General features: G+C 56.8%; 1 protein-coding gene across 11 annotated transcripts in view; it reads left to right on the top strand.

Moving 5' to 3' along the window:
- Nucleotides 1–805: 805 nt before the first annotated feature.
- Nucleotides 806–14,100, top strand: part of COLEC11 (collectin subfamily member 11) — a 33,080-nt gene continuing 19,785 nt past the window's right edge. For 2 of the 11 annotated variants that reach the window (XM_072771234.1, XM_072771228.1), the window contains exons 1-2: nt 808–963; nt 8,724–8,867. In XM_072771234.1, coding sequence (XP_072627335.1) covers nt 933–963; nt 8,724–8,867 — 175 coding nt within the window. In that variant the 5' untranslated portion in view covers nt 808–932. Of the gene's footprint in view, nt 964–4,741; nt 5,071–8,723; nt 8,868–13,473; nt 13,546–14,100 lie in introns of those variants that run through there. The other 9 variants (XM_072771233.1, XM_072771231.1, XM_072771225.1 and 6 more) reach the window with 8 other exon arrangements.

The raw sequence follows: 14,100 nt of genomic DNA, 5'->3' as shown, positions 1-14,100 counted from the left end.
GGTCCCCAGAGCCTGGTCCCTGGGCCAGCAGCCCCAGCAGAGCTCGGGAACTGGTGAGAAACGGCAGTGCCCAGGTCCCGCCACCAGCCTACCGGCTCAGAAAGTCTGGGGTGGGGGGCCCAGCGGTCTGTTTTCAGAGGTCTGGATGGTTCTGGTGCACGCTCACATTCGAGGCCCTGTGATCCTGGGTGTGCTAATGACCTTGCCTGGTATGATGTCATCAGATGACTGGCACGTCACAGCCTCCCCGCGTGGGCATGTACATCCATGCTCCAGCTCGCATGTACATCCAGCTCGCTTGCTGGCGAGCTCTATGGTGAGGCCAGAGCTGGATCTCCGGGTGGGCGCCGCGAGCTCTGGCTCTGACCTGTGGGGGACTCCCTGACCGTCTGGGGACGGGGTCCACAGGGGACCCATGTACTCGAGAGGATGGGATACGTGAGCCCCGCCTGCAGGAGGGAGGCCTAAGTGCTGCTCTGCACGGTCAGGGAGCTCTGGAGAGACGGGGCCTTTGGACAGGAGGAAGGAGGTGGCCGAGGTTAACGTCCGCAGGGACAAAGTATCCAGAGCTACGGAGGCCTGGTTGGGTGACCTCCAGGGAAGATTCCCATCCAGAGACAAGTGGGCTTGATCTGGCTCTTGGGAGCAGATTTCTCCGTTATCTCTGAGAAATGTAAACAGTCCCCGGGAGCCGAGCCAGATTCTCATCCTGACCCACTGCGGCGGCCAGGCTGCCTGAGAGGGTCACGGTTCCGCAGGAAAGGCCTGCGCCCAGCGGCGTGGGTCTGTGCATTCAAGAAAAAAACAGGGAAGGAGAGAAAGAGGGAGGGAAGGAAGCCAGAGAAGGGCTGCAGGCAGAAGTACCGACTGGTTTCTCCAGAGTTTTCGGGGCTTATTTGCGAGGCGGGTGTAAACATGATTTCTAGTTGAAAATGGTTCAAATTTACAATCGACTGGAGACAGGTAAGTTAGTATAATATTATCACTTGTTCTATAACCGAGAGTAATTATTGGATTTTAGCACTTAAAAAAAAAAAGGCCTTAACAATTCAGGACAAAAAAAAAGTCAGTGCCCTAGGTCAGTTGTGAGACCAGAGGATGGACAGGTAGGTTCCCCGTCTGCTGGCTCCATGCAGCCTGGAAAGCACAGCTCTGGGGAGACAGGTGGACCCTGCATGCCCCCTAACTGTGTGATCTCGGGCAAATAAATGCCCTTGTTCCCGGCCCTGTGTCTTGAGCTCCAACTGGAGTACTAGTGCCCTGCAGGGCGGGCTGGTTGTGAGGACTGAGCTGTCCTCACCGTCACCTGGGTGCTCAGGCGCTGGGCCTTCACCCCCCTGGCATTCAGCCTGGGTCCAGGGGGTGCAACACTCGACGTGGTGCGTGATCAGTTACAACAGCTGTCTCAGGCCTGGGGTCAGGAGGCGTTGGAGTAGCCAGGGGCATCTTTGGGATATGGCTATGGGGTTCCCGTGTGAGCACTCTTGCCGTTTGGAGCCTGGTTATTGTCGTGGTGGGAACTGTGCAGTCCACTGTGGGATGTTTAGCTGCATCCCTGCCCCTGCCCCCAGAAGCCAGTGCCCTGCGCCCCCAGGCCCACACTGTGACAGTATGTCCAGAGCATCACCACATGGCCCTGAGCAGGGAGTGAGGCTAAGGGTGAAGTGCAGTTGGGGCTGTACTCCTTATGATTTAGGTGCATTAAGCTGTTCTGACACCAGCTCCAACACGGGTGAACCTTGACACGTTATGCTTGGTGAAATAAGCCGGTCACGAAAAGACAAATCCTGTTGGATTCCAATCACATGAGATACTTAGCGTAGTCAAAATCACAGGAAGTCAAGTAGCTGTGGCCAGGGGCTGCAGTGGGGGTGTAGTGGGGAGTTGGTGTGGAGACAGAGGTTCAGCCACACAAGGTGGAGAGAGTCATGCAGATGGATGGTGGGGCCATGAGACATTAGGAATGTACTTGCTACACTGAACTCCACACTCAGAAGTGAATATGATGATAAGTTAGATGGTACGTGTATTTTATCACAATAAAAAAAACAAACCCTTAAATCGGTTGGGTATGTTTGTGTGGGTTTTCTGGTCAATCCCACTGTATAAAAGCCTTGAAACTGGGCAGACGGATTCCTCCTACGTTATTCTTCATTTCAGAATTGTTTTTAGCTGTTCTGCTTCCTTTGTCTTTTTCATATGAATTTTATTTATTTTTTTAAAGATTTTATTTATTTATTCATGAGACACAGAGAGAGAGAGAGAGAGAGAGAGAGAGAGAGAGAGGCAGAGGCAGATGGAGAAGCAGGCTCCATGCAGGGAGCCTGACGTGGGACTCGATCCCGGGACCCCAGGATCCCACCCTGGGCTGAAGGCGGCGCTAAAGCCCACGCGGGCTGCCCTTCATATGAATTTTAAATGATCCTGTCTCTAGCTGTATAAAATTTCTTACTGGGATTTTAATAGGAGGGGTGTTGAGCTTGTGGATCACTGTGGGGGGAATGGGTGTCTTCCCTACGCTGAGCCTTCCTGTTGGGGAGCACGACGTGTCTCTCGGTTCCTGAGAGCTGCTGTGACTGTCTTGGTCGGCATCTGGTGTTTCAGCACTTAGATCCTGACATGTTTTGTTAGATTTACCCCGAGGCACTTCATTTCTTTGAGTGATTGTAAATGATTTTTTTAAAGATTTTTATTTATTTATTCATGAGAGAGAGAGAGAGAGGCAGAGACACAGGTAGAGGGAGAAACAGGCTCCATGCAGGGAGCCTGACGTGGGACTCGATCCTGGGTCTCCAGGATCAGGCCCTGGGCAGAAGGCAGCGCTAAACCACTGAGCCACCCGGGCTGCCTGATTGTAAATGATTTTTAATTGCAGAGCCTAAGTGTTCATGTAGCTTGCAGAACTACGCTTATTTCTGTACGTTCGTGCTGTGCTCTGAGCCTCACCGAGCTCCTACTTGGTTCTGGTTTGTGTAGACTCTTTGGGATTCTCAAGCAGGCGGTTACGTCACCTGCAACAAAGGGCTGTTCTGTGTTTTTCAGACCCGTGTGCCTTTTGTCCCTTCCTCTGTTCTTTGCGTGTTCTTTGCGCCAGCTGGGACTCCCAGCACTGCATTGAGTAAGTGGTCCCAGTGGATGTCCTGGCCTGGTCCTGATATTAGGGGGTAGACATTCGGTCCACCCTCAGGCATCCCTCATTGTATGTTTTTAACATAGATGCTCTTCATCAAGCTGGGGAAGCACCCGCATCCCTATTTTCCAGAGTTTTTTTTTATCATAAGGGGTGTTGAATTTTGTCAAATGCTTTTTCTGTACCTATTGATATGATCATATGATTTTTTGTGTGTGCTAACAAAGAATGGTTGATTGCATTGGTCAACTTTTGAATATTGACCCAGCCTTGCATCCCCCAAATAGTCCATTTGCTTATAATTTATAACTCTTTTTTTATATATTGCTCAATTCTATTGCTAACATTATAAAGATTTTTGCATCTACACTCATGAGGGTTATTGGTCTATAATTTTTTTTTTGTACTGTCTCTGGTTTTGGTACTGGGGTAATACCAACTTCATAAAGTGAGTTGGTAAATGTCCCTCCCTCTTCTTTCTCCTGGAAGAGGTGTGTAAAAACTGGTGTTAATTTTTCTTTAAAAGTTTGGTAGCATTCTCTTGTGAGATCGTCTGGTCTGAAGTTTCCTTCCTGAAAGTTTTTAAGTTACACATTCAATCCCCTTAATTGTTACGAGGCTACTATGTCCTCTGTTTCATGTTGGGTCCATTGTGGTGGGTTGTGTTTTTCTCAGGAAGTGGCTCATTGGGTCTAAGTTTCAGATTTATTTATGCTATTAGGTGTTTTTTTAATTTTTAATTTTTTTTAGATTTTATTTATTTATTTGAGAGAGACAGAGCCCTAACAGGGTGAACAGCAGGCAGAGGCAGAGGGAGAAGCAGACGCCTCGCTGAGCAGGGTGTGGGACACGGGACTCGATCCCAGGACCCCAGGATCATGACCCGAGCCGAAGGCAGCCGCTTCACCGACTGAACCCCCCAGGCACCCCTATGAGGTGGTTTTAATAAAAAAAAAAAAAATCCACTCTTTTCCATGGATTTTGTGACCTGTGTGGGGTCTGACAGTTTTTACAAAATTTGTCATGTCGTGACTTGTGTTTTCAGCCTAAATAAAAACGCTGCTTTGAACGTAGCTTTTTAAGAAAGATAGATGTGTGTATCTTTCTTAAAGAAGCCCCCTCCCCTGGGCAGCCCAGGTGGCTCAGCGGTTTAGCATTGCCTTCAGCCCAGGGCGTGATCCTGGGGTCCTGGGATCGAGTCCTGCATCGGGCTCCCTGCATGGAGCCTGCTTCTCCCTCCTGTGTCTCTGCCTCTCTCTATCTCTGTGTTTCTAATGAATAAATAAATAAAATCTTTAAAAAAAAAAATAGGCCCCCTCCCCTCCCCGGGCAGGAGCCAGGCTACAGAGAAGCCAGATCCGCCCACCACAGAGAGACGCTGCGTTAACCCGAAACCCTGGGGGTGCAGTGAGTCTGGGCGTCGCATGGGCTCAATCTCTCAATCTCGACAGGCGGGGGACGAGAAGCAAATGCCTTGAAGTGGAACCCCCGCACGGGGCGCATGGAGGGAGCGTGTGAGCCACAGGTGGTTCTGCCTGAAGTGACACGGGGTGGTGATGATCGCTCCTCCCGCTTTCCTCAATTCCCACCATCCTCATGCTTATTTTCTCAGAAGGAGAAGAGCAGAGCAGAACAGCCACAGCAGGGTCGGGATGGGGTGCTCGGGGTGAAGAGTTGCAAGGGCGTCCCGGCTGCTTCAGGGTTCCCACACCCCCCGCCGCCCTCCCGCAGGCCCGCGGATGTATTTCAAACAGGAAGCACTTTGCAGATAACACAGCAGACGCCAGGCTGATTTGCTGGGCAGCCTGACAGCCCAGGCCACGCTCGCCGCCCGTGGGGCTCGGCGGCCTCCCTAAATAGCAGCCATGCGGCTCCGGGGCGCAGTGTCCCCGTGGGTCCCCGACAGTCAGGACGCCCCCTCCGCCTGGTGTGCGCTGCAGGTAGGGACGCTTGGCCCGGTGCCCTGGCCGCCTCGGGGAGCAGGGGGGCCCTGTCAGTCTGCGGGGATATGCTGGGCTGGGAGGTTCCAGATGCGGCCAGGGCGAGGACTCAGGTGGAGGGCGCATGTGGGGTCTGTTCTCGGGTCCCCCCGGAGGGTGCAATTGGCCAAAGGAACCTGGCATTAGACTTCCGAGGTCTGATCAGTTCAGGAGCTCCGGGTGGGAACTTCCCGGGCTGACGCAGGCCGGGCGTGAGGGCTGCCCGCTACCCGAGGCCCGGGGAGGGCTCCGAGGGGGCGCAGCGTTTGCCCGAACCCCCGTGTGAAAGGTGTGGAAGGTGGCCGTGCGGCTCGTCCCCGGGCAGCAGGGGTAGGCTGTGCCTGCCATCTGTGTGTGGGGCTGCGTGGACCGCGTGATGGGGACCCAAGGCCGGACCTCCATCGGGCTCAGCAGGCCCCGAGGCCAGAGCCAGGGATGGGTCCCTTCCTACCAGCCCAGCGGGCGCTCACAACTGGCCCTCGTTCCAGGCCCGAGGGAGGGGACTTAGGAATTTAAAAGCCACCGCGGGGAAGGCCCCGCGCGGCCCCCACCAGACTTCCCATCTGCTGGGACACGATCCCTGCTGGCAGAGCCGAGCCGGGGCCTTCCCTGCGGGTCCAGCTCATCCACGGGCTTGAGAAACCTGGCTGCCCCCTGAGAGGACGGGCAGTTTGCGGGAAGCTCCCTCTAGGGAAAGGCCTCTTCCTCCTTGTGTGGGCGCCGTCCGGGTGCGCCCTGGGGAGAGCCCTTGTCACCGGGAAGTGAGCACCTGGGCGGGCGGGGCTGCCGCTGGCGGAGCTCCCTGGGGCTTCCAGTGTGGCTCTCCTGGCTGTAAGTGGGGGGCCCTGCTGCAGGTGCTCAATGAAAACCTAGGATTAGAAGTTTGGCAAATTAAGCCACATTCTCTTTCTTTCTTTCTTTCTTTCTTTCTTTCTTTCTTTCTTTCTTTCTTTCTTTCTTTCTTCTTTCTTTCTTTCTTTCTTTCTTTCTTTCTTTCTTTCTTTCTTTCTTCTTTCCTTCCTTCCTTCCTTCCTTCCTTCCTTCCTTCCTTCCTTCCTTCCTTCCTTTCTCTCTCTCTCTCTCTCTCTTTCTTTCTTTCTTTCTTTCTTTCTTTCTTTCTTTCTTTCTTTCTTTCTTTCTTTCTTTCTTTCTTTCTTTCTTTCTGATTTTCTTTATTAATCACAAGAGACAGAGAGGCAGAGACACAGGCAGAGGGAGAAGCAGCCCCCCCCCCGCCCCCTGCAGGGAGCCCGATGTGGGACTCAGGGTCCTGGGATCATGACGTGAGCTGAAGGCAGATGCTCAACAGCTGAGCCACCCAGGTGCCCCAAGCCATATTATTTTTATTTTTTATTTATTTTTTTCAAGCCACATTATTTTTAATTGTCTACTTCATTTTCTCTTTCTCTCTCTCTTTTTAAAGATTTTATTTATTTGAGAGACAGGGAGTATTTCATTCTTACGATGAGGTTCTACTAATTTTTCCAAACTGAATTTCCCCTGGGAAATTCTGGCTTCCTGCGCTGGAGGGAGGGTGGGAACCTCCTGGTCTCTGGCTGGGAGATGGAGATAGGGTTCTTACAGAGGACCTGGAGGGGCTGTAGCTTCTCCGTTTACAAGCGGACTTCCTCTCCCTGGAGGACAGAGAAGAGCCAGGACTCCAGGCAGGGGCTCCCCCCAGGCCTGGCCTGCGCTCACCAGGAGATGCGGGGATGGTGAGCGGCCAGGGCCGCAGGGAGGGGCTTGCCCCTTGCCGCACCCCTTCTAGCTGCAAACTCCCGTGTCAGCTTTTGACACCAGAGATGTTTAAAAAATCCAAGCCCCATTTGCATCCACAAATACCAAGAAGCAAGAATCCACAGGCTTGAGCTCAAATGTAGGTGGATCAAATGTTTATTGTGACTTTTTAAAAACTGAGATGCAATTTTTAAAAAAGATTTTATTTATTTATTCATGAGACACACAGAGGGAGGCAGAGACACAGGCAGAGGGAGAAGCAGGCCTCATGCAGGGGTGTCCGATGGGGGACTCGATCTAGGGACCCCGGGGTCGCAGCCTGAGCTGAAGGCAGATGCTCAACTTCAGAGCCACCCAGGCGTCCCAAAATTGAGATACAACTGACCTACATTATATTATCATTACTGTAAAGAGCTACATTCTGGAAAGAACCCAAACGTTTGCTTCTCAGGCCGCAGCTAAGTTCCCTACAGTTAGAACACACTAGCCGAGACGCCTGGCCGCTCCTCTGTCCGGAGACTGTTAGGAATTTCAGGACCCTGGTGGATGGCAGGGCCGTGAGCCGCACCGGCCGGGGTCCCAGGCACTGGCCCCAGGAGTCCCGCGTGGGCCTTAGGCGTGAAGAGCCCTCATGGAACATGAAAACCCGTAGCAGGAGAACATGATGCTCCAGGTGTGGCTGGTGTGAACTCCTGCTCACCCACCCATTCCAGCACCCTGCGGGGCCCCTGGCGCTTTCCCAGCTGCAGGTGCGCTCACGTCACCTGCTTCCACAGCAAGTTGCCAGTACGGGACACAAAGCCCAGCAACCGGGGAAGGTCGAAAGGGCCAAAGCTCATCCCTTTTTCCCTCTCCATGGCGTGGCTCACTGGTGCGGGTGCAGGTGCAGGTGGGCCGAGTGCTGGGGTCCGGGTCCAGCCTCCATCCACCGTTCCAGTGAGAAGCCCGGCCCTCGAGGCAATTTTGGGAATAAGAGGAGATCCACGTGTCCATGTTTGGTAGGAAATAGCGGCTCCTTTCTCTATCAAGTGTGAATAAACACAGTGTAAAATCCCACTGCCTTCAGGACGTGAGGAGGTGCTCAGTGCTCGGTGCTCCGGTGGCTGGCAGGAGCCAAAGGGAGAGGTGAGGTGCGTCAGGGGGCCCAGGCCCGACCCCACCTTCCCACCTACCAGTGGGTTAAAGCTGTTTCCCTCATCTTTGGTCCCCTGACCTGTGAGATGGGAGCGATGTGCTGACCTTTGATCATCAAAGTCTCAGGTGCTGGGTCTCTGGGGGCTGCCACCCATCCCTGGGGCGACTCGGGGCCAGCTGTGTCCTCCTGGGCCTTCTGGCTCTGTCCCCGTCGCACTCCCACTGGAGCTAAATGACAGAGGATGGACGAGCCAGGGCTGTACGTGGCGACACGGGTGAGCCCCGCAGCATAACCCTGAGGAAAGCAGGTGGGGCTCAGCACGGGGTGCACGGACCCGGTGCCTTGGGAAGCTCGAGGCCAAGCATGCTGCACACCGTCTGTTACGGACACACCTGTGCGCAGTCCTGCTCGGAAGCCGCGGGAGACACGCGATCGCGGAGCACGGCTCCCGGGGCCACGGGGGCCCGGCCTGTGCTGGGGAGCTGGGCGGCTCTGCCGTCTGTTCTGGGCGTAGGGTCATAGCTTCCACAGGCCCACACGTGGGCCTTCGTGCGTGCTGAGTATCAGCCACAGGGCAGCAGGGGTGAGGATTGGTGGCCGCCGTCAGGATGGAGGCCCCAGGGTGGTGGCCGGGCAGGGGAGGCGAAGGCGGGCCCACGAGGGACAGACAGGCCCCGACAGCTGCCCGTGCCCTGGCCCCGGTTTTTAAGCTCCTGCCACTGTGTCCCCTTCCTTCGTGCAGGAGCCACTGTCCCGCAGGTTCTCGTGATGAAGAGGGACCTGGCTCTGATCGGCCTGGCCTTCCTGTGGCTGCTTCCACTGGGATGTCCTCAGCAGACAGCGGAAGACGCTTGCTCCCTGCACATTCTCGTCCCGGGACTCAAAGGTAACCTGGACCAGGCCTCCCGAGGGTGTCTGAGGCCTGAGTGCTGGTGCGGCTGAAAGCTCGGGGTCTGAGCGCTGCGTGCCTCAGTTTCCCCGTCTGCAAAATTAAGGCCGCACTATGTAATGTCTACACTCCCTTTGGCCAAGGGGTTCTGTAATTCTGAAGCTAGCCGCTTGTGTGCGCCTCAGCCCACAGGGACCCCATAAGGGCCACTGACGTTTGTTCCAAGCACCGCACACGCCGCCTCAAATGACTTTCAGAATGAGACGATCTCATCTGGCGCATTTTGCAGAGAAGGACATTTAGCGGTTTGCCAAATTGGGTCATAGAGCTGTGAAGCCAGGGCTCCTACACTCGTTCCTGAGAGCTCTTAATTCTTTCTTTAAAAAACAAACAAAAAAAAACCCAAAGGCTCTCTCTGGTTGGTTTGCCTATAATTTCCCTCCAGGTGGAGCTTGCTCTGCAGACCAGACGTGGGGTGGGCACCAGCCGGCGGGCAAGTAGCACACCCGCATCTCCCCGGGTTTCTCTGCAGCACACCCAAGAGATTCCAAACCTTGTGATTCCCAAGCAGGATCAGCTCCACAAGTCCAGGGGCCCAGGTCAAGATCAAAGTGTGGGCCTCGTGTTCAAAAGGGATTTAAAAAGCCTTGAGACAGGGACAGGGCAGGTGCCCCACAGGGGGCTGGCGAGCTTGGGCGTCCTGCTCAGGACTCACACCGATTGCCTCCCCTGCCCCCAAACGTGGCCCTTCCCTTCCCGCTCCGACTGCAAGGACCCGGCCCCAGGGCCCGGTCTCTGCCAAATGGGCCTTTTGCGGGAATGCCGTCGGCATTCTCCATAAGGAGACCTTGGAGGAAGCAGACTTACATCTAGGGGCCGTCGACCCATGATGAGAATGACCGCCACCAAGGACGGAGCTGGACATCCCCGGGGACCAGGCCCTTGTGAGGGCAGATGGGGTCGGCGAGGACAGGCTCCAGCCAGGGGCGGACAGGCAGGTGGCCTCAGTGAGCCGGGCCGGAGTGGGCTTCTTGGAAGAGGATGAGGCCTCTATGAACCCTGCTCCGTGTAGGACATTGTCCTCCAGCAAGTGAACAGGACGGGCCCCAGGTCATGCAGAAGCCACGTGGGATGTTTCGGGGCTGCAGGGGTACATTCCAGACCCCGCGATGAAAAAATCAGCAGTGTTGTCCCCTAGTCTGGATGGCCATAGTCTGTCCACACCCGTGGGACAATTCCAGTAGTGAAACTTCCTTTTTTTTTTAAGGTTTATTTATGTATTTGAGAGAGAGATAGAGAGATAGAGAGAGAGAAGGATCGTGGTGGGGGGAGGAGCAGAGAGAGGGAGAGAGAGTCCCAAGCAGACTCCGTGCTGAGGGTGGAGCCCGACGCAGGGCTCAGGCCGGAGATCATGACCTGAGTTGAAACCAAGAGTCGGACGTTCAACCAACTGAGCCACCAGGCGCCCCGAGAAGCTTCCTGAAGTCCTTTCAATCGGGTGTCTTGTTGTTCTCTCCAGCTTGGCTGAGGTATAGTTGACAAGTAAAAGTTGCGTGTGTTCAAGGTAAACGTTAAATTCACGGACACGTTGTGGGGTGATGTCATTAGCCCGCCCGTCACCTCACTGCGTCCCATTCTGTGTGTGGGGTGTGGGGGCGAGGCCCAGGAGTCTCCTCCTGGCCCAGGAGCAAGGCGACCTGACTAACACACGCCTCCGGGGACCTTCTCCTCGGAGGCATGACTTTGCTGCTTCCTCTCCTGCTATGGGGTGACGTCCGCTGTGGACGCAGGTGCCGGAGAGCCAGGAGCATCCACGGCCCTCCCTCAAATGGCCACAAAGACATCCAAGTACCTGCACCAAGTACCTGACGTGTGTCTTCCTTGTTGGGTCGAGAATGAGCCCAGATGCCATCCAGGCAGAAAGCTTTGTGCCGTGGGTCTTCACGTGATCGGCAGGGAGGCAGCAAGGGGTGAACGCCGGCCACGCGTCCTTCGCTTCCTTGAGGGAGGAGAGGGCCGTGTGTCAGTGAGGGGGAATGAACGGGACTCGTGGGATGTTAGCCCCTCCCGCTAGAGAAATGCCTCGTCCCTTCCAACTGTGTACGGCTAATCCGTCCCAAATCAACACCTGGTAAAGGGGAGAGCGTGGGAGAGGACATCGGGCTCCCTGTGCAGACAGTACAGAACGTGTGTAAGTCCTGGGGGAGAGGCTTATGGCGATACGGTCCTGGGTCCTTGCAGCAGGGCCACCGCTCTGCAGGTCCCTGGAGACCCACGGCCGACAGCCCCCTCGGGCCCTGCCCACTACCACCAGCGCTCGAAGGCAGCTTCGTGCTTGAGAGGCACACGTAGGGCTCGGCCCCAAGGAGGAGGCCCAGCTCGCTAGGAGACAGCGGGCCCGAGAGGCACCCTGCCACCCACGGCTCCTGTGGTCTCCTGCGCTGCCCCCCACCCCCTGGGTGTGGGTGTGAACAGTGAGGGACCCGCCCAAGTTCCTTCCAGTAACACCCATGTGGTGTCTTCCAGGACCCAGGGCACCCCATCCTTGGGGCTGGGGCGTTCACGCCACCCAGGCGCTAGGGAGGCTCTCTGGACGCTCCCGCCACAGGGACCACGGCGGAGCTCGGGGCGCCTGCCCCCCAGGACTGGCCGAGACGCGCGGGACAGTACGACAGATCGTCCGTGAAGCAGAATCTTGGGGAGCAGAGCATGGTGTTTGAGGGATTTTCTGATGATCTGAGAGAGACAAAAGCCATGTGAGGTCACAGTCCTAGAAAGTCCTGTTTTTAAGGGTGTAGTTTTCCTGTTTCCTGCCTCAGGGAGAGGAGTGGTGCGTGGCGAGCTCATTCTGTTCGTGTTTCTCGCTGGTCTATCCACGTGTCTCCAAGCATTGCTGTTGTAATAATTTCCTTTTTTAAGAAAGGTGAAGTACCCAGAGATTTAAGGGCCACGAATGTGCGCTAAGCACGTGTCAGCCCACCCTCCGACGGGAGGCCGGATGGAGCCTTCAGGGCGGTGGCCGAAGGTGACAGCGACTCGCCAGCCGGTCTTCTAGGTTTTGTTGGCACTCACTTTGCCTTTTCACTTTGTTTACTTAAGTTTTTATGGACTGTCCCCTCCTTCGGCCCCACGATCAGTTGTGGGAATCTCACTGGGGGATCTGCAACGCCGGCGAAGGCCCTCACCAAGTGTGAGCGCCTGGGGAGGATCGCAGGGAGCTGAATTCCTAGATGTTGGCAGCGCTGCGCGTACCGGGGCGGGGGGCACCCGTGTGCTCTCGCGGGGCGGGGGGCGGCCCGGCGGGGAGGCAGACGAGCCCTGTGATGGGGAAAAGGTCCTGGTCACTGGAGACAAGAGTCAGCGGCGAGGGGCCCAGGAGGAGCAACCTGGAGACTCAGGTGAGGAGGTGGCCGTGAACACCTGGGCTCCAGGAGGAGACCCACGGAGGACGGCTTTCAGGACGGGACGTCATTTGTAACCACTTTCCGCCTGTTAGTGGTTTTGAGAAGGGACGTAACGTACTCGGATCTGTGTTTTAGGAAGACGGCTCTGGTGTGGGTTCGAGTTGGGGGGAAGGGGAGGGTGGGGGGAACTTGGTGTCTGCCCTTGGGCCTCCCAGCTCTGCCCCCGCCACACTCTGCCCTGCTTCTTCAGTGTCTCCACGTTGTGCAAACATCAGTCCTGCGTGAGCCGAGTGAGGACGGTCCCCAGAGCTGCACGAGCCCCAGGGCGGCCCGCCTGGGACAGAACACGGGCGGGACAGGGACTGGGCCCATCGTATATCACAGAGCCGGGCGGAGGCTTCGCTGATGAGGGAGGCAGAGTGACTGCCATGCCCAGGGCTTGCCGTCCGGGACAATCGGTGTGTCGGCCAGAACTGGGAAAGTCGCAGGAGGGACTCATCCCCGGGGAAGCCATCAGGTCGGGGTGTGGCGTGCCAGGTGTGGGCTATCAGGAGACAAGCAGCGCGAGTCCCCGTTTCAGTTCTGAATGAGATAAGCGACAGGTTGGGACTAGCAGGTGGCTGCGCGATAAAGCCTGGGGGGCGTGCAGCTCGGCTGAGAGGACACACCTGGCAGCGAACCCGAGTTCCGTGGCTCCGTGTGCTGCAGTGGGGAGGGGGGGCGTGCTGCAGGGACCAGGGGATGCCGATGTGAGCACCTGTTAATACCCTCCAGGTGCATCAGCCAGATGCGGGGCGGGAGGCCAGGGCAACACCTGGCCATGGGGCATCCCCGAGCCCCCTGCTCTCCTCATGCTGCCGTGAGGGCGGAGGGGCAGCAGGGCAGGCGGGGGGGGGGGGGGGGTTCAGGGAGCGCTGTGCGCCAGTGGGCAAGCTAGCCCAGAGGGATCACTGGAGGGACACCTCGTCCCTGGAGGGGTGAGGAGGGCCCGGAAGCAGAGTCCCGATGCAGATTTGGGGCAGGAAGCCCCGGAGCCCTCGGTGATGGAGGTGGGAAGAGGGCTGGAAGCGCCTGGGGACGGGAGCGGTCAGGAGGAGACAGGAGATCTCCGGGGCCCGGCTGGCCTGCTGCGGCTCCTCCACACATCGCACTGGATCCGGGCTCAGAGGAGCTCCTAAACGCGCTGACTTCTTCCACAGGGGATGCCGGAGAGAAGGGAGACAAAGGCGCACCCGGACGGCCTGGAAGAGTCGGCCCCACGGGAGAGAAAGGTACCTGCCGCCCCTCGGCCCCGCCACCCGGCTCTTCTCAGCCCCTCCGCCATCTGCCCAAGAGGCACAGCTGGTGCTCCGGCTCCCACAGGTCCACAGGGGAGGGGGGGTGCGGGGATCCGAGAGGAATCTGACACCGTGTCATGAGCCAGGGCGCAGAGAGGGCGCCTTGCCCTCCAGGAAGCCCCGTGCGTCCTGGGAACGGCACGTAGCGGGGTGGTCACGTGCATGAAAACTGGCCCAGACCCTCTGCAGCCTCACCTGCAGCAGAGGTCATTTGTGAGCGCTACACATATACATGCAATTGAGAGGGTGTGCAAGAAAGTCTGGAGGGGTGGCGCAGTCATGGAGAGGTGCAAACAGTGTTGGAGGTGTGCCTAACGTCGTGGGCGTGTGCAAGCAGTTGAGGAGGCGTGCAAGCAGTGATGGAGGTGTACAGATAAGCAGGTGTGCAAGCAGACGAGGAGGCGTGCAAAGGACCGGGTGGGTGGAGTCGGTGGGGTGTGGGGTGACACGGTGCTGGGGGCACCTGTGGTCCCAGACCCTACGCGCTGA

This window comes from Canis lupus, chromosome 12 (genome assembly GCF_048164855.1).
Source record: "Canis lupus baileyi chromosome 12, mCanLup2.hap1, whole genome shotgun sequence".
Taxonomy (NCBI): domain Eukaryota; kingdom Metazoa; phylum Chordata; class Mammalia; order Carnivora; family Canidae; genus Canis; species Canis lupus.
The sequence above is the reverse complement of the archived record's forward strand: the minus strand, read 5'-3'. Positions and strand labels throughout refer to the sequence as shown.